This window comes from Elephas maximus, chromosome 24 (assembly GCF_024166365.1).
Source record: "Elephas maximus indicus isolate mEleMax1 chromosome 24, mEleMax1 primary haplotype, whole genome shotgun sequence".
Classification (NCBI taxonomy): Eukaryota; Metazoa; Chordata; class Mammalia; order Proboscidea; family Elephantidae; genus Elephas; species Elephas maximus.
This window is the reverse complement of record NC_064842.1, coordinates 26,596,894-26,620,035: the sequence shown is the minus strand read 5'-3', so window position 1 is coordinate 26,620,035 and position 23,142 is coordinate 26,596,894. Positions and strand designations below refer to the sequence as shown.

Here is a 23,142-nt window from a genome sequence, read left to right as displayed (position 1 = left end):
ACTTGCCTCGGTAAACATGTAAGCCAAAAACAGAAGGGAGTTAAATACAGATCCCTGGAGAAAAGCAATATTTAAAAGTTCAGCAAGAAGAAGAGTCAGCAAAGGAGACTGACAAAATTCAGAGGAGAACCAAGAAAGACTGCATGCCTAGAAGTTAAGTAAGAGGGGCATTTTAGGAAAAGGCAACTTGGTCAGTGATGTGAAATGCCCCTGTGCAGCCAAATAAGATAAGGAGTGTGAAAGAACAAATTGAGTGGAGGAAAGCAGAAGCCTACATTACCGTGGGTTAAAGGGTGCCTGGAAAAACAATCTAGGAGAGGTTCGATCAGTGTATAGGTTGCTGAGGGAGTTCCTTCGTCGCACAAATGGTTAACAGCCTCACTGCTGACCAAAAGCTTGGAGGTTTGAGTCTACCCAGAGGCACCTCAAAAGAAAGACCTGGCAATCTGCTTCTGAAAAATCGGCTGTTGAAAACCCCCTGGAGCACAGTTCTATTCTGACACACATGGGCCGCCATGATTTGGAACCAACTGAATGGCAACCGCTGATGATGGGTAGGCTTCTGGGAGACGCTTTAGAGGGGGAGAGGCTGACAATGCCGGGCTGAGTAGAGCCCCTGACACGAAGCAGGGCACAGCATCGGGATCACAGGTGAACCCTGCATAGGGACTTCAGAACGCCTTCCTCTAAAAATGAGGAACAAAGGTGAAACTGGGGTCAGACATAGAAAGTATATAGGCAGGAGAGCAGGAAGCTGAAGAAAGTGGTATTCATGTCCTCCTTTGCTGACTTTAAGGTAGTGGTGGTAGGGTAGGATATTGAGGAAAGAGTGAAGGTTGGAAATAGCTGGCATGAAAAATGGGAGAAGGAGCCAACTGAAGACCTCTCAGGTACAGCTGAGCTTTGAAGCCCAAAATGTAATTGTTGCTCGCCTGTTGTAAACAGTGGAAGTCTGCCATGTCGTATCACTTTTTCGTTGAACATAATTCATTTTTACGTGTATTTCTCCAGCTCTCAATTTGCCATCTAACGTGGAAGATGTTTGTCCTAACATACCGTCTTTGGAGAAACTCATGGACGAGATTGTGGAATTAGCCGAGTCTGGCATTCGCTACACACAAATGCCACATGTAATGGAAGTTATACTGCCCATGCTTTGCAGCTACATGTCTCGTTGGTGGGAGCACGGACCTGAGAACAATCCGGAAAGGGCTGAAATGTGCTGCACTGCTCTGAACTCAGAGCACATGAACACACTTCTTGGAAATATATTGAAAATTATATATAATAACTTGGGAATTGACGAAGGGGCCTGGATGAAGAGGTTAGCAGGTGAGCAATGGAAAGAAGGAGAACACTTAATTATTATCAAAAAGACTTGAAACAAGGAGACTAGAATTTTCCTATCATAGTCTTTATCAGTAGTTTCTTCCGTGCTTCAAAAATAGTACTTCTCTCAGGCTACTTCTTTGAAAAATGTAGGTATAATCAGACATTAGGTAACTTACTTCTTTAAGTAAACTTTCTATTTTATTTCTGTAGGATTAATCAATAAACATAGTGATAACAACAAATAATTTCATTAGATAGAGACAGAAACAAAACTGGATTTTTAAACAGCTCACTTTTAGCAGTCTGTCTTACGAGAGAAGAATCAAAAGGTGCAGGGTAATATTTACATTTAAAAATATCTGTCACTGCACTATTTACATTGAAAAATTGGAAGCAATCTAAACTCTCAGCAGCTGGAGAATCATTCAGTAGGTTATATACATCCATATACCAGAATATTATGACATCTTGAAGCATTGCAGTTTCAAAAATGTTTTATGAATTGGAAGGTCCTCATAATATCAAGGAGGGTGAAAAGAAAAATTTTAAAACTGAATACAGAATGATGCGTATATAATATATATATGTTTGTGAGTTTACCTATTGATAAAAAACTGCAAAGAAATACAGTACCTGGCCTTACTAATTGGGTGGGGCGATTATGGTGGATTTTAATTTGTCTCTTTTATATATCTCTACCATGGCTATATGTTACTTTTAGGAGAAAAGCTTCTTTCAGAAATGACCTAATCAAGTTTAGAACTGTAACTTAATAACTGCAATCATTATTAACTAAAACTACAGTGTTATGTGTAATCTGGCTCTCCTGTTGAGCCAAGGATGGGCATGGTTAAAGTCAGATGAACATTCTCCAACTGTATGTAGGTCCTTATATAGTTATTCAGTGGTCTGTGTAGCTCTTCTAAAGAAAGGCCTAGGGAAACTTTTCCATTTTTGGAAATTTACTTCTTTGTGTGAAAATAATTGATTTTCCAACCCTTTTTAAAAACAGAAGGACATTGAATTCAATTCACTATTTATATTTGGGTACAGCGATGCAGTTAGGTTTTGGAGATACAAAAACGACTAGGGCGTGGGCTCTACCCTTAAAGAATCCATGCTCTAGAGGAGAGAGAGGCTTTAGTTGTGGTACAGTCGTAATTACAATCTATCCTCATTTTAATGAATGTTTATGCAGAACAGAATATTAATGTCTGTCTTCAAACAGTGTTTTCCCAGCCTATTATAAACAAAGTGAAACCTCAGCTCTTGAAAACTCACTTCTTGCCATTAATGGAGAAACTCAAGAAAAAGGCAGCCTTAGTGGTATCCGAGGAAGATCATATGAAAGCCGAGGCCAGAGGCGATATGTCGGAGGCGGAACTCCTCATTCTAGATGAGTTCACCACACTGGCCAGAGACCTGTATGCCTTCTACCCTCTCCTGATTAGATTCGTGGACTACAACAGGTATAATGCTCAAAAGTGATTAATATCCACAATTTAGACATAAACTGGCTTGCTTCATATGTCCCTCTTGAGTTGTTTCATTCTTTAAATGTTTAGCGATGATCTTGGTCATGATTATGACACGTTGTTGTTAGCTGCCATCAGATCAACCCCTGACTCTTGGCTACTCCATGCACAACAGGATTGGACTGTTGTGATCTATGGGTTTTTGTTGGCTGATTTTCCAAAGTAGGTTGCCAGGCCTTTCTTCCTAGTCTTAGTCTGGAAGCACTGCCAAAACCTGTTTAGCATAACAGTAACTTGTAAGCCTCCACTGATAGATGGATGATGGCTATGCGCTAAGCATGAGTTGTATTGGTCAGGAATCGGACCCAGGTCTCCTGTATGGAAGGTGAAAATTGTACTTCTGAACCACCAGTGCCCTCATGATTATAACAAAATTAAATGTCTGTAGAGAAGTTAATTACCACTAAGCATCTTAAAATTAAAACCAGAAATCTCATTCTGAAGCAGTCTGTGAACAGTTTGACAGTTATAATGTTGAATTCTTTTTAATATAACAACTGTACACTGAAACCCTTATGAGCTCTCTGTGCATCCTTAGTTACTTGGTTTAAAATTTAACTTTGGGGGAGAATTTATCTCTTTTTTTAATTTACCTTGAAAGCATAACTGAGAAACCCATTTATTTCTTATACGGTCCAGGGCAAAGTGGCTAAAAGAGCCTAACCCGGAAGCAGAGGAACTCTTCCGTATGGTGGCCGAAGTGTTTATCTACTGGTCAAAATCCCATGTAAGTATGAAAGTGTTAGCAGACGGTGCCTACTGTTTGATAAGGGATTTTTACATTTTAGTCAATTTTTCAATCCTATAGGTAAATACTTTCGGTAGTGTTTCTCAAACTGTCTGCTAGGTATTTCTAAGAGTTGAGGATAAGAAATAGCTTTCCCTAGGGAGCTTTGGGCAATACAACCTTTAATTTTTTTTAGTTTAAGATTTATTTTTTAAAAAATAAGGATTTTAATAGCCACCATGTTCATTTTTAAATGTGTCCTATAAATCTTAGAGTAATATTGACATCACATAGAAATGTGCTACTTTTATCCTCTGGCATTTCCTGTATCTTAGCGTTTTACTGTATAACCCCAGGAACAGTTAGGGTCCAGTCTGAGAACTGCTGACTTAGACTTGTGGTTTTTCATAATAGGGCACTCTTATTTTACTTGTAAAGATATGTTTTCTCCCTTAAATTTAAAATAGTTGGGACTCAGAAGAAGTTCATAGTATTCTATCAGTTATTTCAAACAACTAGAACTATAATGTTAAGTGAATATTTAGTATCACCCCAAATTATTTCAAAAGCGTAGAATTTTTGTATCAATGTCAATTCTATGGCAGTTTGTAAATGGCAACTCTGAGAAAGTATAAATAAAAACTTCAGGCTGCAATTTCATCCTCTAAGGTATCTTCCTGATTTAATTCATAAGACGGTTTTGCAAATCAAATTACTTTGAAAATGTAATATTTTTTTGAAAGGCAGTTTCCATATTATTTAGGGTAATAAATATTATCGGTTACCTGCATCTGGGGGTATTTCAAATTTATTATCAAAATGTATATAAAAATATACATAAAATATATCATCACACACAATGGATATATGAAATAATAGCCTTTTTAACATGCAATTTTGTATTTGCACACTGGTGTTCATTATCTGTGATGTCATAGAAAATTATTTTAGATTCCTTATGTTCTAGGTAAAAAGCTTGACTCAGGTAAAGGATATGATTTCCTAACCTGTTTAACTCATGCTAGGGGTCTGCATTAGTTCATTCAGGGTACTTCTGAAGGAATATTTGAAATCCAAGAGGAAATCAATCCATCTTGAGCTGCCAAAGAACAAAGACAGACTTTGGTTTTCTTACCTTTTATTTTCTGTTAGGTTACACCACCTAGCATGCCCAATAGACAAATAGGAGGAACACAGGAAACTTTCAATTAAGAAAGCTAAAAACTCCATTTTTTTTTTGAACTGAGAATCTTCTTTAACTTCATTAATCACTGAAATATCAATAAACTTCTTTAAATTTATATTCAATACAAAATTTGAAACAGGAGTATCTATAATAATCAGTTGGTTTTAGATGACTATCTAATGATACCATCAAAGAGCAAAAAAAATGTGAGCATGTGTTTTTGAATTCCATGGGTCTGTTTGCAACACAAATCTCTTAATATGGGCTGCGTACTTCTCCAAATATTCAAAGATGAAACTCTGTGAGCAGCCATGTGATTATTAATAATGAAATTAGCATGTTAATATGCACAGAATGAAAGTTGAGGGTTAATACAAATATGTTCGCTGTCTTTCCTGCAAAACTTTTTATTACTCATCAGTAATTAAGATTTAGACGTTTACTATGGCGTCACTGTATCTGGTGTTGCTCTTCCAAAAAAGGAAGGCATACAATTAGATTTTTACCCAGCCTTTTGACGCTCTGTGATTATCTCTGCTTTCGTTTCGTGTTTACATTCTGTATTACTGCCGTACAATCACTCGACTTTGCCATTGTCTTTATGTTCCTAAATTAAAAGTGAATGAAATAACATCATGGTATTTTAAAAAGAAGATAAAATAACTGACTGAATAGAAAGTCACATCATAGTTGTACGTGTTCTTGGGAAGTCTTTGTGTATCCCAGGAGGCAGTATATGCTTTTTAGACAGTTTGAATACTCATTCTACTCCTTTGTTGACATGTGGCCTTCTTACTAAAATTTTCTAAGCCTCAATTTTCCCATCTTTGAAACATATGCATTCATATCTAGTTCCCAGATTTGTTGCCCTAGTCAAGTGCCCTCATTAGGGAGTCAACAAGTATTATATATCAACTTAATACTTACAGTTGTGGAAACTTTGAGGTTCTTCTGTGTAGCCTCTAACTATATGGACTTCTTTTTGGGGGGGGATGAAAATTTTCTTTATTGCTTTCCTTTAATCCAGTTTTTAAAATACATAGTATTTTTAATTTAAAATTTTAACTCCCCATTCCCCTCCCCACACCCACTGGTAACCACTAATTATCTTTTGTCTCAGTGGATTTACCTGTTCCAGATATTTCCTATAAGTGGGATTATATAATATTTGTTCTTTAGTGTCTGACTTACTTCACTCAGTGTGATGTTTTCCAGGTTCGTTCACATGGTACCATGTAACAGGGCTTCATTTCTCTTTATGACAGAAAAATATTCCATTGTATGGCTGTACCACATTTTGTTATCCCATCACCTGTGATGGATTCTGAGCTTGTTTCCACCTTTGACTGTTGTAATTAGCATCGCAGTGAACATTGGCATAAAAGTTATTTGTTTGAGTCCCCGCTTTTTCAAGTCTCTTGGGTATATTCCTAAGAGTAGAATCGCTGGGTCATATGGTATTCTATGTTTAAACTTTTGAGGATCTGCCGAAATGTTTTCCACAGTTGCTGCACCATTTTACATTCCCACCAGCAGTCAATAAGGGTTCCAATTTCTCCACATGTTCGCCAACACTAGTTATTTTCTGCTTTTTTGATAATAGCCATCCTAGTGTATGTGAAGTGGTATCTCATTGTGGCTCTGGTTTGCATTTCCCAGTGACTAATATATGGACTTCCTATCTCAATGGTTTTAACTTAAATTTCCTTTGCAACTTCTCAGAATTTCAAAAGAGAAGAGCAGAACTTCGTGGTACAGAATGAAATCAACAATATGTCTTTCCTTATTACTGACACCAAGTCAAAGATGTCAAAGGTATTACTATAATCTGTTTCACTGTTCTGGAAAATGTCTGAATCGAACTTTTATTGGTTGACTTTTTAGAATTTTTGGATGTTTATAACTGGAATCTGATACATTTGGTAACATTATTTATTTACTTATTACCCATACATATACACACACACATTCACATTCACAAAATTGCCGGCCAGTATAATGTATGTATATTATATTATATATACATATATATGTAACTACTCAATGCTATAAATTCATCAAGAGTGAATATATGTATACTTACATATGTCAGATGTTTAGACCGCAAAATAGTTAGCTTCAATATTTAAATACCATGTAGATAACTACCAGGTTCTCACACATGAGGTAGGAAATATGCCTCCTTATTTTTTGTTTTTGGTCTCACTTAGAGTGTAGGAGAAGGAGAAGCTTCTTTTCTAAATAAGCACTTTAAAATTTATCCCTTTATCTTTTGAATTACCACCAGATTAGATCAAACAAATACATCACATGAGGCAGTATATTAGTTTCCTAGGGCAGCCATAACAAGAATACCACAAAGTGGGTGGCTTATAAGAACAGAAATTTACCTTACAGTTCTGGAAACTGGTAGTCTGAATTCAGCACGTCAGCAGGCAGGGCAGATATTCTTTCAGAAGACTCTAGGGGAAGATCCCTTCTTGTCTCTCCCAGCTTCTGGTAGCCCCCACCATTCCTTGGCTTACAGCTGCAGCATCACTCTCCCTTCGTCTTCACGTGGCTATCTTCCCTCTGTCTCTTTTGCCCTCTTGTATAAGGACACCACTCAGATTGGATCAGGGCCCACCTTACTCCTCTATAACCTCATGTAAACTGATAACATCTTCAAAGATCGTTTTTCCAAACAAGGTCACATTCACAGGTACTGTGGGTTAGGACTTCAGTATATCTTCTTGAGGGACACAATTCATTCCATAACACAGGTATGCTGCCAAATTTCCAAAGATGCAAAAAAAAAACAAAAAACCAGAGTACTCTGGCCAAGGAGATAAGTTTCTAGCAACCAAGTAAATTATGGGAAGAGAGTTACTGTGAGGGGTATATCTACTGCACTGAAACCCATGACCTGCTTCATTGGCACCAATGTAGTAAATAGTATTGCTTGACAGGCCATATCCCATTTAGATTTTTATACGTCATGTATTTGACACTACAAAACATAAATTAGAAGCAAGTGCCAGGTCAAATTTTGCATGACCTACACTTGTCCAGCTGATAGAGCCTGTTACTACATGTGACCATGCTCTGGAAACATACATGGGAGATGATGACTTTTCTCTCCTTCGTGTTGCCAAGGACCCAAAGTGGAATATAGTTAGGAACTGAGTGATACTTACCTCCACAAGCTGTGCTGTTCAGCTATAGTGCCAAGAACGGATAGCAACAGGATGACTGTGGGCATGATATGTGGAGCTGGAATGGACACAGAGGTGTCTCCCCTGTAATCCTGAGAACAGAGGCGCAGAAGGCTTTAGGGACTCCTGTAACAAATCTCAAACTGTTTGCCTGAGGGCAGCGCAACAGCAGATGGATCACCCACCACAGATTCCTGAAGGAAAAAGTAACTCCTTTTGAACAGAGATTTAGACCAAATATGCGTGCGAACAGAAACTCAAGGAATCATTTTCACACGTCAGTCTTTAGCCACCAAGCATAGGATAATCACTCGTTGTACAGTACCATCTCCTAAATTAGAAGAGAAGAGAAAATAGATGACCAAGGCTAGCAGATCAGTTTATAACATGGCAAGCTGGGACATGGAACTTAATTTTGATTTCAAGCAAAATGTATATAGCCCACGAGGCGCAGAGAGGTCCAAAACCAAATCAAACTTGTTGCTGTTGAGTGGATTCCAACTCATAGTGACCCTACAGGACAGAGTAGAAGTGCCCCATAGAGTTTCCAAGGAGTGCCTGGTGGATTCAAACTGCAGACCTTTTGGTTAACATGTGTAGCTCTTAACCACTACGCCACCAGGGTTTCCACAGATAAGTCAGTGCCTGCAAAATTGGCATAATGTTAGGGCAGTGACCAAATGTGGAAACCACTGATGAGCCTTTTTTGGGACATGAATAACAGTGGGGTGACTATAGCAGAATATACACATCTCAAGGGTATTAGTGTACCTTTACTCACATTTTTGAATTTGTATATGAGCCCTAGTGGTGCACTTGTTAAGCACTAGTTTGCTAACCCAAAGGTCAGCAACTCAATTCCACCAGCAGCTAGCTGTGCAGGAGAAAGATGTGGCAGTTTGCTTTCCTAAAGATTCCAGCCTTGGACACTCTATGGGGCAATTTTACTTTTATCCTATAGCGTTGCTATGAGTTGGAATTGACTTAATAGCAATGGATTTGGTTTTTTGGACCTACATACAGCATGGCGTGTGCAGCACTTTCTCTTCAGTGAACTCTTTCTCCCCTGGCTGCCTCTTACATGACTCTCTCAGCCCTTGGTTACTCATAGTGGGGTACTAGGCCACCTGTACTACAGCCTATCTGGGACTTCTTTTAGACTATACCTTTCTCAAATATAAGGATGGGGCAGGACTGGGCAGTGTTTCGTTCTGTTGTGCATAGGGTAGCTATGAGTTGAAACTGACTTGACAGCCCCTAACAACAACAACATACCTTCCTCAAAAGCAAGGGATATATTTTCTTCACTTGGTAACCGTAAATCTCACTGTAGTACTTGGTGCATACCAAAAAAAAAAAAAAAACCCGTTACGTTAATTCGAGCTCATATTGACCTCTTAGGAAAGAGTAGAACTATTAAAGTTTGAAGCTGGTAGATTCAAACTGCCAACCTTTTGGTTAGCAGCCAATCGCTTTAACCACTGTGCCACCAAGGCTCTGCACTTGGTGCATAAAAAAATCAAAAACCAAACCCGTTGCCATCAAGTCAATTCCAACTCATAGTGACCTCATAGGACAGAGTAGAACTGCCCTGAAGAGTTTCCAAGGAGCGCCTGGTGGATTCCAGCTGCCGACCTTTTGGTTAGCAGCCCTAGCACTTAACCACTACACCACCAGGGTAGTGTAGATAAATGAAACAAATTAAATTTCAATTTTGATTTAGGAAGTTTGGAATTTGGCCATTAACCTAGGCCTTTTTTATGTGTTTTATTTTACTGTTGCTTTTACTGACTCACTGTTGCAGTGATACAAAATATATAAGGTTGTACCGTGTAGTGGTTAAGCACTACAGCTGCTAACCAAAAGGTCAGCAGTTCGAATCCACCAGGTGCTTCTTTGAAACTCTATGGGGCAGTTCTGCTCTGTCCTATAGGGTCACTATGAGTTGGAATCAACTCAATGGCAACAGTTTTTTTTGTTTTGTTTTGGTTTATTATATGGCTAGCATTGCTGAAGTTTTAAATCTTAACTTGATTTAAAAACTTAAGCAGATAGTTTTTTGGTAGAATTTTTTTTTTTTTATTGTGATGTAGCGCTATTAGAAAATTCTTTGTAAATTCTCAACAAGGGTACATGTGGTAAATAAAACAAATTCAAAATGTGCTTCCTGCTCATGATGTGATCTAGGAAAGAGTATGTCTTTTAAAGGCACACAGACTTAGAGTGCCAACTCTGCCGCTTTATGACTACGATTGCTCTAACTGGTTTCTTAACCTTACTTACCATATCAGCAAAATGTTGGTAGCGTTAGTTACCTTGATGAATGGTTCTAACAATCAAAACAGTGTATGTACAGTACCTCACAGATTATAGGCACTCAGTGTGTTTTAACTAATATTATTGTAGTAACAAAAATGATATTGCATATTCATATCTGATTCAAATTTTAGGGGGTAGATTGAAAATCAAATTTAATGGCAATTTGATAGCTTTAGCAGTTCTGTTTAAATTACTGAGCAGCTCCCCCCTGGGCTAGGCCCAGTGCTTGGTTCTAAATACAGAAGGGAATGCAATAGGTTTGGTCACTGCCCCATTGGGACTCATGGTTTAGGACAGAAAATAGACAATAAAGACAAAGCAACGAACTTATGAGTACACAGGGTATCTTATTGCTTATAGATTTCTTCATACTACCTGTAGGCTCGATCACCCACAAATGGTCAAACATTTTGTGACTTGTCTTTCCAGTTACAGATTCCCTGTGATAAAGAAAACATGATTATTGTTTGAGGATATGTAGGAATTCACTCGTCTAGTGTTTCTCAAAAACCAGCAGCTTATAGTTGCCATTAATGTGGATTTAAGTTATTTTTTATTATAAGGTCACTTAAATATTTATAAATGCCAAACCTAGTATAAACTCCTTTTGCTTATATAGCCATAAAACTGAAAGAAATTTATAAGTTAAAGTCAAAGAAAACTCCAAAACAGTGAAATCCAGACTCAAATACATTGGGTCATGTTGTTTTGCTGTAACTAAATTATCAGTAATGGATATCAGTATGTTTGCATAATTTATACTAATTTGCTTCATTTTTGGGGTGATCATCATTTGACTAATTCTTTTTATCATTGTAGTTATTTTTGTTTTTAATAAGGACTTCATTTAAAACTACTGATCCATTGTTTTTGGAGGGTTAATCAGTTTAGGAATTAATTCTTTACCGTGTTTTCTGCTAAACTTACTGAGAATGGGATCCATGGAATAAGTACATCTTTTTGGAACATGAGTGTGCTTCTGATTGCTACAGCATAGAGTATTATAGGTTTGATATAAGTAAGCTAACATTTACTGTGTGTTGACTCAATTGTCCCACTTCCTTCAAGGTGCTAAAAATCTTTCAACATCATGTTCTGATATATTCCTGCCTTTTGGGGGGAGGGGGAGGGGCACAAATTGTTTGCATGTTAAAATTCTCTTCTCTCCTTTTCCTAATAGCCCAAGACTTTTAAAGTAGCGATTTAAATGCTTTATGTCATTAACTTAGAAATGTGTCCAAGTTTAAATTATTTCTACAAAAAAATTAAGCACAAAGAAGTAGACATGGGAGAACTGTTTTCATTTTGACATTTGAGCATGCCATCTGAATAGCTAGAGGAATCTTTGCTACTCAATGGAAATTAGGCACTCTGATTTGAGGTGACCCTTGACACCAGAATAATCCTCAATAAAATCGAAAAGAGAACTGAAGTAGCATGGCTTACTCAGTTATAAGGGTGTTATCCAGATAATCGTGTATATTTAAGAAACACTGATTAATATGTTACTTTTAGTTTACTACAGAGAGATTGATGCTCTGGGGAGTCAACACTGTAAACCAAAAACAAACAAACAAAAAACCCATTGCCATCAAGTTGATTCCAACTCATGGCAACTGTTTAGACTACATAAACGGAGAATGTATTTTATAAGGGTATTATATATATCAGACATTTCTCAATACAAAATAAAACCTTTATTCTTAAAAATTTTTCTCTTAAGCATCAAAAATGATAAAACATAAAATTTTTCATATTTCCATCTGCCACCCTAAAAATACAGTGTGCATTTTTCTTCTAAACATCTCACAGAAACGGATATTAGTGAATTGTAATGACTAGGGAATCTAAGAATAGGACTTAAAATGCTAAGAAGGAAAGAAAAATTATTCTCAGAACAGTATGGTATTTAAAAAAAAAAAAGAGAGAGAGAGGAGCAGCAGAAAATGAGGGAGGCAGAGCCACAGACAGGTTAATCTTCGTAGGTAGCAAGGTCTGAGTTTGAGAACAGCAGGCACAGATCCCAACCCTTCTGTTTGTTCCATAGGCAGCTGTTTCTGATCAGGAAAGGAAGAAAATGAAACGTAAAGGAGACCGGTATTCTATGCAGACCTCTCTGATCGTAGCAGCTCTGAAGCGACTGCTGCCCATTGGATTGAACATCTGTGCCCCTGGGGACCAGGAGCTCATTGCTCTGGCCAAGAATCGATTTAGTCTGGTAAGTTGCCTTTTCAGGCCAGTGGTAATGATCATTCAACCTCCAGACTCCAAGAAGTTTGAACTCCTTTCTCTCAGTGCTCTATATCAATATTTCTTTGCATTAAATATTTTATTAAGCAGTGTTTCTGCACAGGCTCTAGGACTCAAATACAAAGGCTGCCTATTTTTTTGGAGGCCATTTTTATTTCTAAGTTATGTTAATCACCTCCAGTGGATATTCGGGAACGAAACCAAAGACACAAACAAATCGCTGGTAGTGAAAAAAAATGGCTTTCATATGAACTCTTTATAAGACTTGTGATGAGCGATAACATTCAATGGTATGAAGGGTGATTTTTCAGTGTTGGAAGCATAAAGCACTGTGCTGACAGCGGAATAGATAAGGTGTTGACTTTCAAATAAGCAGCTCTTCTTTGCAAGCATCAAGATTTAAGTTCTCAGAACACTGGACATAGAGCTACCCTATGATACAGCAGCCCCGCTCTTGGGTATATACCCTAGAAACCTAAAAAATAATGACATGAGCAGACATATGCACACCTGTGTTTGTTGCTGCTTTATTCACAATAGCAAATAAATGGAAACAACTGAAGTGTCCATCGGCAGACGAATGGTTAAGCAGATTATGGTACATGCATGCAGTGGAATACCACACAACCACAAAGAACAATGATGAGCCCAAGAAACTTATTATGTAGATGGACCTGAAGGGTATAATGCTAAGTGAAGTAAATCAAGCATATAAGGACAAATACGTATGGTCCCTCTTTCATAAGACAAGGATAGATAAATATAGAGAGACCAGTGCTCATTGGTGGCTACCAGGGAGAGAAGAGAGTGGGGTGGGGAAAATACGCTTTATACTCTACAAACTAGTTATTTTTGGTGATGGGAATAGCAGCACCAAACGTGGATGCAGTGACCAAACCACAGCACAACTAAAGTTAAAACGAGCATTTGAGCATACATGGATGGGTATAGGCAAATTGGTATACAGGTGAGTACAAGTGTGTACATAGGTGAGAACAGGTAGACGTACCTATAAGTATATGTAAATACAAATATGTGGGCGCAGGCACATATATTCATTGAAGACACGAATATGGACACTCCTTAGACATAACCCGACACCTTCTAACAGGTTTTCTGGGTTTGATGTCTTAGCACTATAGTCTCATGGAACACCTCAGTCAATTGGCATAACATAGTTCACAAAAGTTGCAACTTGCTTCCTAGTGACATGAGTAGCATCTGGGGTCTTAAAAGCTTGTGAGCAGCCATCTAAGACACAACTACTGATCTCTACTCACCAGGAGCAAAACATTAAGCAAAAGTGCACAGAAGAAAAAGTCTACACAAGAGACCACCTCGTTACCTTGAAACCAGAACTAGATGGTGCCTGGCTACCGCCACTGTTCTGATCAGGGTCACAATAGTTGATCGTGGATACAATGGGAGAAAAATATGAAGCAGAACTCAAATTCTTATTTAAAAAAAAAAAAAATGCCAGACAAACTGCAACAGTGGAGAACAGAGGACTTCCTGAGACTACTGTCCTGGGACAGTCTTTAAACCCAGAACCGAGCCTCTCCCCTGAGATCATTTTTTATTGAAATAGCAGAGTGGCATACAGAATACAGGGTATTACCTGTAAGATTGGTGTCCTACTTAAAAAACATCGATATGAGACTAAAAGGTCAACAGTTACTCAAAAGCAAAGATGAGAAGATAAGTGGGCAGGGAAACTAGAGTAGAAAGGGAACAAACAGAACACAAATAATGTTGGCACATTGTGATACATTTAACTAATGTCACTGAACAATTTGTGTGGAAATGGTCAAGTCAGAACCTAACTTGCAGTGTAAACTTTCACCAAAAACTCAATAAAATATTATTTTAAAAAATACCAAAAAAAAAAAGATTTAAGGTCTCAAGATTTCTTTACATCCTCTGTTTTTCCTCTTTGTGGTTATAGCATGAGGATGCAATCTTTCAAAAATATGTGCTGGAATTGCTATTTTATATATTTTTTAAACTGGAGGGCACATTCTCCCTTTTCCATACCCACAGAGAATCACTGAAGGAGCCCCTTGTATATCCAGAGTGGGCTGCCAGAGCTGGGCTAATTGAGGGAAGGTGTGCAGAGTGGCCTGTGTAGCTGTGTTGACAGTTGTCTCAGATTGGGTACACAGATGTATGCTCCTTGTGATTACTGGATCATGGCACATATTACTAGGTGTTAAAATACTTTTGCAGAGAATTGGGAGAATACTGGAGATATATGTGACTTCCATCCCAAAGGAACCCATTTCTTTATTTTTTTTAATTGTACTTTATATAAAGGTTCACAGAGCAAACAAGTTTCTAATCAAACAATTAATGCACATAGTATTTTGTAACATTAGTTGCCAGTCCCACCACATGCCAACACTCTCCCCTTCTCTACCTTGGGTTCCCTGTTAACAGCTTTCCTGTCCCTTCCTACCTCCTCGTCCTTGCCCCTGGGCTGGTGTACCTGTTTAGTCTCATTTTGTTTTATGAACCTGTCATATAATCTTTGGCTGAAGGGTGAACCTTAGGAGTGATTTCAGTACTGAGCTATAAGGGTGTCCAGGGGCCATACTCTCAGAGTTTCTCCAGTCTCTGTCATGCCAGCAAGTCTGGTCTTTTTTTTTTTTTTTTTGTGAGTTAGGATTTCACTCTACATTTTTCTCCAGCTCTGTCTGGGACCCTTTATCGTGATCCTTGTCAGAGCAGTCAGTGGTGGTAGCCGGGCACCATCTAGTTGTACCGGGCTCAGTCTGGTGGAGGCTGTGGTGGTTGCGGTCCATTAGTCCTTTGGGGTAATCTTTCCCGGGAACCCAAGTTTCTGCCACTCTTCTTGTCATGAATTAGAAGCTCACTGCCATTGAGTCTTAATGCACTCACTATGAAGTTAGAGTTGGTTGTGTTTAGTCACAGCAGTATCAAGAAAATATCTGAAAGAGAACCCCCTCAAATTTGTGGAACATATTTGTATCTCATGAAGGGGTTTGTTCAGACATACATTATTCGAAAAGAGGTCTGCATTTTTATTGACTTATGACCATTAAGACTTCCTTTAGGTAATGTTTATTTCTTGACAGAAAGACACCGAGGATGAAGTACGAGACATAATCCGCAATAATATTCATTTACAAGGCAAGGTAAGCTAAATTTTATTCTAACTGATATTTAGTCTCTCTCTCTCTATAAATATACCAAAACAAAACAAAAGAAAAACAAACCCATTGCCATCAAGTAAATTCCGACTCATAGCCGCTTTATAGGACAGAGAACTGCCTCACAGGGTTAACTCTTAATGGCTGCACCACCAGGGCTCCATATATGTATCAGTTAATCTCTCTCTAGAATAATCCTGCAAATAATGTTATTTTAGCAATTGAGGTAGTGAAAATATATTATTTTAATCAGTCATTATCCTACTTGCAAACTCTTATATTAAAAACTCCAAATATAATAAATGATACATTATTTAAACGAGGTCATCAGAGTGTCAGACTGAAAGCAGCCTATCGCCAGTTGAAATAAAGCTTGGATTTTTTCTAATGCCCTTTGTATAGTTGAGCTTAAAGTCTTTGGGGCATGGAGGCAGATGTCCACAAGAAATTAGTGCTCAGAAATTAAATATGTGTATTTAAGAGTCATTAGTACACAGGAGGCAACAAGAATTTCTGCAGTAGGAGTAAATGTGTTTACCCAAAGAGGGAAGTGTACACTTGGAAGAAAAACATGGATGGAAACCAAGATAATAAAAAAAAATAAGATAATACCTGCATTTTAATGATGGGAGAAGGAATTGCCAGAAGTAGTTTTTTTAGTCTAGTAAGCATTTACCATTATTTGGAATTTTTTTCATATCTGTGAATAAATGAATCATATGTTCCCAGAACCTGTCATTTTGTTTAAGACTAAGGGCTTACTATTTACACTCAGTCTGTTTGCTTTTATTCTGGTATCCCTTCTGAAGATTTTTTTATTATTATTATGAAAATGTCAAATGTCCAAAAGTAGTAAGGATAGTACAATGTATGCCTTTCTGGCCATTAAAATATCATTTTCTAAATATCCAAACTATTCATTTTCTTTGAGTACTTTGAAATATAATATGATAAAGATCAGACTTACTTTTACAATAGTCACAATGCACCAACACATATTTAGAGCCAATTTCATGTGAACTTTGGTATGTACTTACTCATAAATTTACTATTAACTTTTGGAGATTCATTCCTATCAGAACCTCTTTTCAGTCAGATAGCAAAAAAAATTTTGAGAATCTTTTAAATGTTCATAAAACCTCAAGTTGGACCTAAGTGAATAAAAAAAAAAAAAAGTGAATAGTTTACACTAAAACCTTTATTCACTTTTATGGAGAGACACTAAGTTTGTTGTTGTGGTTGTTTATTTGTTTTACATATACAGATTTTTGTAGGAGATCATGTACCCCTTGAAGGGGTCTTGTAGACACACTTCCAGGTCTAGTACCCAGCACTAGTGAGTAGAGACAGGAAATGTTCAATACCTCTTAGGAAGAAATTTATGCCTATTTCGGGAAATGAGCAAATAAAGAAGGCTCTTTTTAGATAAGCAGAAAGAAATTGTTTCATTATATTCTAGAGATCACAGGTAGGAATGCTTTGGACAATTTATATTATGTATTGGGGGGAGGGGAGAAAGGGGGGCAGAAAAGGAGACATTTATAGTCAATATTTCACCTTCAAATGAATGAGAACTGAAAATAAAGAGGTAATGCATATATATATATTCTTTTTGACATTTCAGTCTATACTTTCTTATGCTAGGAGTTTGTGTACTTAACGGAGATATACAGAGTTGCAAAAAATGAATTTGTTCTTAGCTCCTTCTTCAACACATTGTATTGCAATTGTAGGGAGAGTAATACTGGGGGTGAAGGGAGTTTAGAGAAATATTCTACTTATTTTGCTAAATACAGGTAAGAATGCATATTCACGAACCAAAGCATCATCCTCAGATGAAAAAGTGCATGGAGAAAAAGCATTTTGTTTTATTAAAGGACAAATGGTATTTATCATGTCATTAATTATACAGAGTTCTACAATTTTTCCTCTATAGGAAAGTTATTTTTGAAATTTCCATCTATACAGTGTCAGGCTAGTAATAATGAAATTTTAGATGTTGTTCATTTAACTCACTTCCTAACACTCAGTGTCCAGTTTTTAATGGATGTTTTAAAGGGAAAGAGAAAGCTAAGGGGGTTGCTTTGCATATTGTCAGTTATTTACAGTCAGTCCCCGGTTTAAGAACATCAGACTTAAGTACAGCATGTAGTTTTGAACCAACTCCCATAAAGACCATTATATTAAAAACTTGAGGTACATACAGTGGTTCATAATAACAAATGGGTGCTGCTTTGCAACACATATCAAAACATTTATTATTATCATGTATTATTATGTTAATGATAATTTTGAGTATCTGAAAGTGTTTCTTTAATTTTTTTTATGCATAGAAAGGCACACTGCATACTACATACTAAGACAATCATTTGACTCACTGATGTTAGATTCAAACCGTACCTAACTGTTCCGCCTTGCATACAAATTTGACTTAAAGACAGGTTTAGGCACGGAACACGTTCGTAATCCGAGGACCTCCTTATACTAATTCTATATTACTTCTTTGAAGTTATGTGTTCCAACTCTTGTTAAGATGCTTGTATTAGTATTTTTTTTCCTTAAAAACATGCAGACTTTAGTCATGTTTCCACTCAGGAAATTTGGCAGTATTAAAAAGTAAAATGTATGAACGCCTTTAGTGTGTTGCAAGAATATGACTATATAGAGACCCTCATTGATTCTCATTATTTAGTATATTTGTTTCAGTGAGACTAAGCTCTGTTGTAGCATCTCTCCATGAATAGATATCTGAACATACATCATTGCCTGTAAGAATAAATATGCAAATCTTTTAGCAGTTTGACTGTGAAAGGAGAAGAGAAAGGATTGCTTTGCCCATCCCCCTTTATAACTCACTCCAACTTATCCTTAAATCCTAGCTGAAACTGCTCTTGTTGAGGGAAATCCCCCCAACCACCAACAGATTAGGTTTAGACTCATGGTACCTTGTATTTCTTATTAGTAGGCCTCATCACACTTGGATATTTTTGTTTAATGTCTGGTTCCCCTACCAGATTATAAATTCCATGAGTCTTAGGATGTGATCTGTGTTAATTATCTGCACAGTGTTTTAACATTGGCCTATGCTCAGTGTAATTTTTGATTGACTCTTTAAAAATAGGTCTTCCCCTCTGTAGATTGTGACCTTGAATTTCATAAACTTTTTTTTTTTTCTTTTTTCTGCAGTTAGAGGACCCTGCTATTAGATGGCAAATGGCTCTTTACAAAGATTTACCAAACAGGACTGAAGATACTTCAGACCCAGAGAAGACCGTAGAAAGAGTATTGGATATTGCAAATGTCCTTTTTCATCTTGAACAGGTTAGATTTTGTATTTATTTAATAATATTTGCATTAATCACATAAAATATTTTAAAAGGAGGATGCGTATTAATTCAGCTGTGGGCCAAAAAACATGATGTTAAGGATGGTCATTGTAAAGAATATATGAATCAAGAGTTTTGTATCTGATAAACACAATTTTAAGCATATAATTCTTATAGGAATATGTGGACAATATATTTTAGGAGATCAAAGCCTTTGTTTTATTGTCCTTTTCAAAATGTTTCTAAAATTATACAGATAATTAGGGTTATGTACTTAATTCTAAGTTATTATGCTAAAATCAGGAGATATATCTGATTTCAAATATTTTATGCATGTATCATTATTTTAAATAATATTTTATTATGTTTTTGGTGAACATTTACACAACAAATTAGCTTTCCATTTGACAATTTCTGTACATATTGTTCAGTGACATTAGTTACATTTTTTACAGTGTGTCAGCAGTCCCTTTAAATGCACTCTGATTGTTCCTTTCCCGTGCTCTAGTTTCTCTGCCCCGGTGTCTTCTCGTCTTTGCTTTGGAGTAATTGTTAACCTTTTGGTCTCATATAGAATTTTTTTTTTAATGCTTATATAATTTTTTATTACTGCTAATAACAACATGGGAAACCCTGGTGGCATAGTGGTGAAGTGCTGTGACTGCTAACCAAAGGGTCGACAGCTCAAATCTGCCAGGCGCTCCTTGGAAACTCTGTGGGGGCAGTTCTACTCTGTCCTACAGGGTCGCTATGAGTCGGAATTGACTCGACGGCACTGGGTTTGGTTTTTTTGGTTATAACAACATGTTCAGTCCATTATCTTTCACTGGCTTAATATTTGAAGTTTTTTTTTGGCACTTGTTTAGACTTTCTTTTTATTAGAGTTTTCTTTTTTTTTTTCCTTTAGCTAATATTCTCCAAGATCAGGAATAAATTGCATTTAAACAACAGCAATGCATTGATACAAAATCATGTGAGAACAGTGTTTTTATATAATTTTCCAGCTGTATCCTATTTTATACTACAGAGCTCATTGTGTGATTTTCTTTACCTTTGCTCAAAAATTCCTAAACCAGTAATATTTAAAACATTATCAATCAATGAATTATGTATTCGTATAACAGAGCCTCTGGCTAAAGTAAAATATCTGCAATCAGGGATACGTTTTCTACTGAACAAAAAACAATTAAATGACTTATATCATCGCAGGAACTTGGTCACATAAATGTTTTCAAGAATTTTTTTTTTAAACTTTGTGTCTCCTTTAACTGTATATGAATACAGTAGCGTATCACTAATAGACATTTTGCTTTGAATCCTGTTTTACAGTATCTGGCCAGTTAAATAAGATAAAGATATCATCTAATAAGGAGTCCTTGGGTGGTGCAAATGGTTAGGCACTTAGCTATGAGCTAAAAAATCAATGTTTCAGATCCACCCAGAGATGCCTCAGAAGAAAGGCTTGGTGATCTCCTATTTGGAAAAGGTCATAGTCTTGAAACCCTATGGAGCAGTTCTGATCTGACACACATGGGGTCACCATGAGTCAGAATAGACTCAATGACAACTGGTATTTTTTTTTTTTTTTTTGTATCATCAAGCATAATATCTTTTTAATTTCCTTCTTGCTTAAATGCCTGCCAAAATGTTAATAACCTCCCCAATACCATGTAATTTATTAAGACACATGGTGATACTAAACTAATTAAGAAACTCATAGACCACATGACTGTCAACACACATTCACATTATATAACACCTTCAAACTTAGTATTTTTTCCTCAATAAGTCCATAATATTTTCATGAAATATTAAATAAGAATTATCATCATTCAGCAGATAACAAGACTCAAGGTAATAACATTTTAAGTGATATATATAAAGCCATAGAGTCACATTTTGACAATTATATACACATTCAAAATTATTCTTAAATGTTAATTAAATGACTATTGGGGTGCCAATTCTGGAAACATTACTCTACGTGAAGTTTTTAATCCTTACTGATTTTCATACATAGATCAAGATTTACTTGAGTGGGTTTTAAATACAATAAATGAAGCCTATTGAGATCTGATTAAATTTTTATATTCATAAAATACAGTCAATCATGCTGAATGATGTCATTTGTAAAGTAGTGAGTGAGATTCACTTTACTAAGCATGTGTTTATTCTTTGAAGCCTGGATGCCTTACTATATGCCAGCTTTATGCTCAGCAGGTACTAGGGGTTGAGCACTACCCCTGGCATGCTCTGGGAGAGGAGGTGGATACATACAAAGATACACATGTCATGATATAGATGTGCTTGGATATTAAAGTGTCTGAAGAGGGTTATTCAAGGAGCCCAAACTTAATCTAGGTGCGAAGGAGGTAATCCCTGTGTAAATCTTCAAAGATAAATAGGAGTTACCTAGGAAAAGGTAGGAGTCCTTGCTTGGGTGGTATAAACAGTTAAAGTTCTTGGCTGCTAACTGCAAGGTTGGAGGTTCGAGTCCACTCAGAGGTTCCTCGGGAGAAAGACCTAGTGATCTACTTCTGAAAGATTGCAGCCATTGAAAAACCCTGTGGAGCACAGTTCTACTCTGACACACATGGAGTTGCCATGAGGCAGAGTCCACTCGACAGCAACTAGTTTTTAAGAAAAGGTAAAAGTGTCAGATTTTTGTTAAGACTAAGCGCTTTTAAATATTAAGGCTATGATGAGGTTGACTTAAATGAAAGGAGGATTTTTGAGTAAAAAAGAAACTGTCAGTTATCAAAGACTAGAAAATAGGGGACTATATCTGTGTGTAGTTCCTGTCTTTAATACTCCTATTCATGTTAATTTGTAACCGAGTCCGAGTAGTTTGCAAAGAAAGTTTTAACTTGCGAAGTTCGGTGCAAAAACACTAGGTACATGGAAATACTTACTGATTTTTCTCAAATATAGGCAACCTTTAAAAACATATGTTTTGCATTATATGTCTGCTGATTCATCTCATGAGAGTGGGTTGTCTCCTCAGAATTTCCTAAAACCCAAACTCCGTCGAAGCTAGTACATTCCCACATGAAAGCATTCATATAGTCTCAAGATACATTTTGGTGTTAACCGTTGGATCACAGATCTGACAGGTCTCCATCTACCTGATTTACAGAAAAGCTCACTATGCAGGGTTTTCAGTGTATAATAAAGCGCTCTGCCGAATGGTAAACTCCATGGTGGCAGGGACCTTTTCTAAACTGTTCATTATTGCATCTCCAATGCCTAAGTAATCAGTATGTATCATGACTATCACCCATGCTGATCAGAATGCCTTATTCACATAAAAAGCTACCATTTTAGAGTCTTGGATCTCAAAATGGAACTTTAAGGTGAAATGCCTTGGGCCTAATTGAACAGCACTATCCTTGATTCTGTTCTCACCTATAATGTTAAGTTTCACCAGTGTTTCGTTTCACGTGTTACATTCATGAAGAAGAAAATTGAAGTGGATAGTTGATCCTCTGGGAGGGAGGATCACAGGAGTAAGTTTGTTTAGTGGTTAAGCGCTTAGCTGCTAACTGAAAATTTGGCAGTTTGAACCTACCAGCGGTTCCTCGGGAGAAAAGACTTGGCGATCTGTTCCTGTAAAGATTACAGCCTAGGAAGCCCTATGGGGCAGTTCTGCTGTGTCATATGGGATCACTATGAGTTCCAATCAACAACAGGGACAAAATAAACATGTTGGTTCTTTCACATCTCTAAACCACTGTAATATAAACATTCGTAATGTTTTCTTTAGGCAATATTACATTCATGTTCATATTTTGACCTTTTTAATACTGCAAAAGGTAATCAATTTAGTTTTCCTTTTCAGTTAACATAACCATTTTTCTCTCTTCCAGAAATCTACATGTGTGGGCTGGAGATATTACAATCTGGGAAGTACAGTGTTTAATTGCCTAGAAATTACTAATTAATTCTAGAATCGCTTTGGGATTTTCTTCTCTTATACTTGCAATTAATCTCTTTTTCCTCTTGCAGTTCCAAACACCATTAGCTAATATATAGAGCTTGCTTGCATCATTTATTGCAACTTGTACAGTCTTATTCGTACCTATCTAACAAAATAGTATAAATAT

At 36.8% G+C, this 23,142-nt stretch overlaps 1 protein-coding gene across 6 annotated transcripts in view; it reads left to right on the top strand.

Annotated features, from left to right (window-relative positions):
- Positions 1–23,142, top strand: part of RYR2 (ryanodine receptor 2) — a 750,192-nt gene that overhangs the window by 622,357 nt on the left and 104,693 nt on the right. For 4 of the 6 annotated variants that reach the window (XM_049868553.1, XM_049868550.1, XM_049868549.1 and 1 more), the window contains 8 exons: positions 1,012–1,332; positions 2,561–2,801; positions 3,507–3,594; positions 6,503–6,595; positions 12,341–12,511; positions 15,639–15,698; positions 18,900–19,034; positions 22,906–22,942. In XM_049868553.1, coding sequence (XP_049724510.1) covers positions 1,012–1,332; positions 2,561–2,801; positions 3,507–3,594; positions 6,503–6,595; positions 12,341–12,511; positions 15,639–15,698; positions 18,900–19,034; positions 22,906–22,942 — 1,146 coding nt within the window. The remainder of the gene's footprint in view (positions 1–1,011; positions 1,333–2,560; positions 2,802–3,506; positions 3,595–6,502; positions 6,596–12,340; positions 12,512–15,638; positions 15,699–18,899; positions 19,035–22,905; positions 22,943–23,142) is intronic. The other 2 variants (XM_049868552.1, XM_049868551.1) reach the window with 1 other exon arrangement.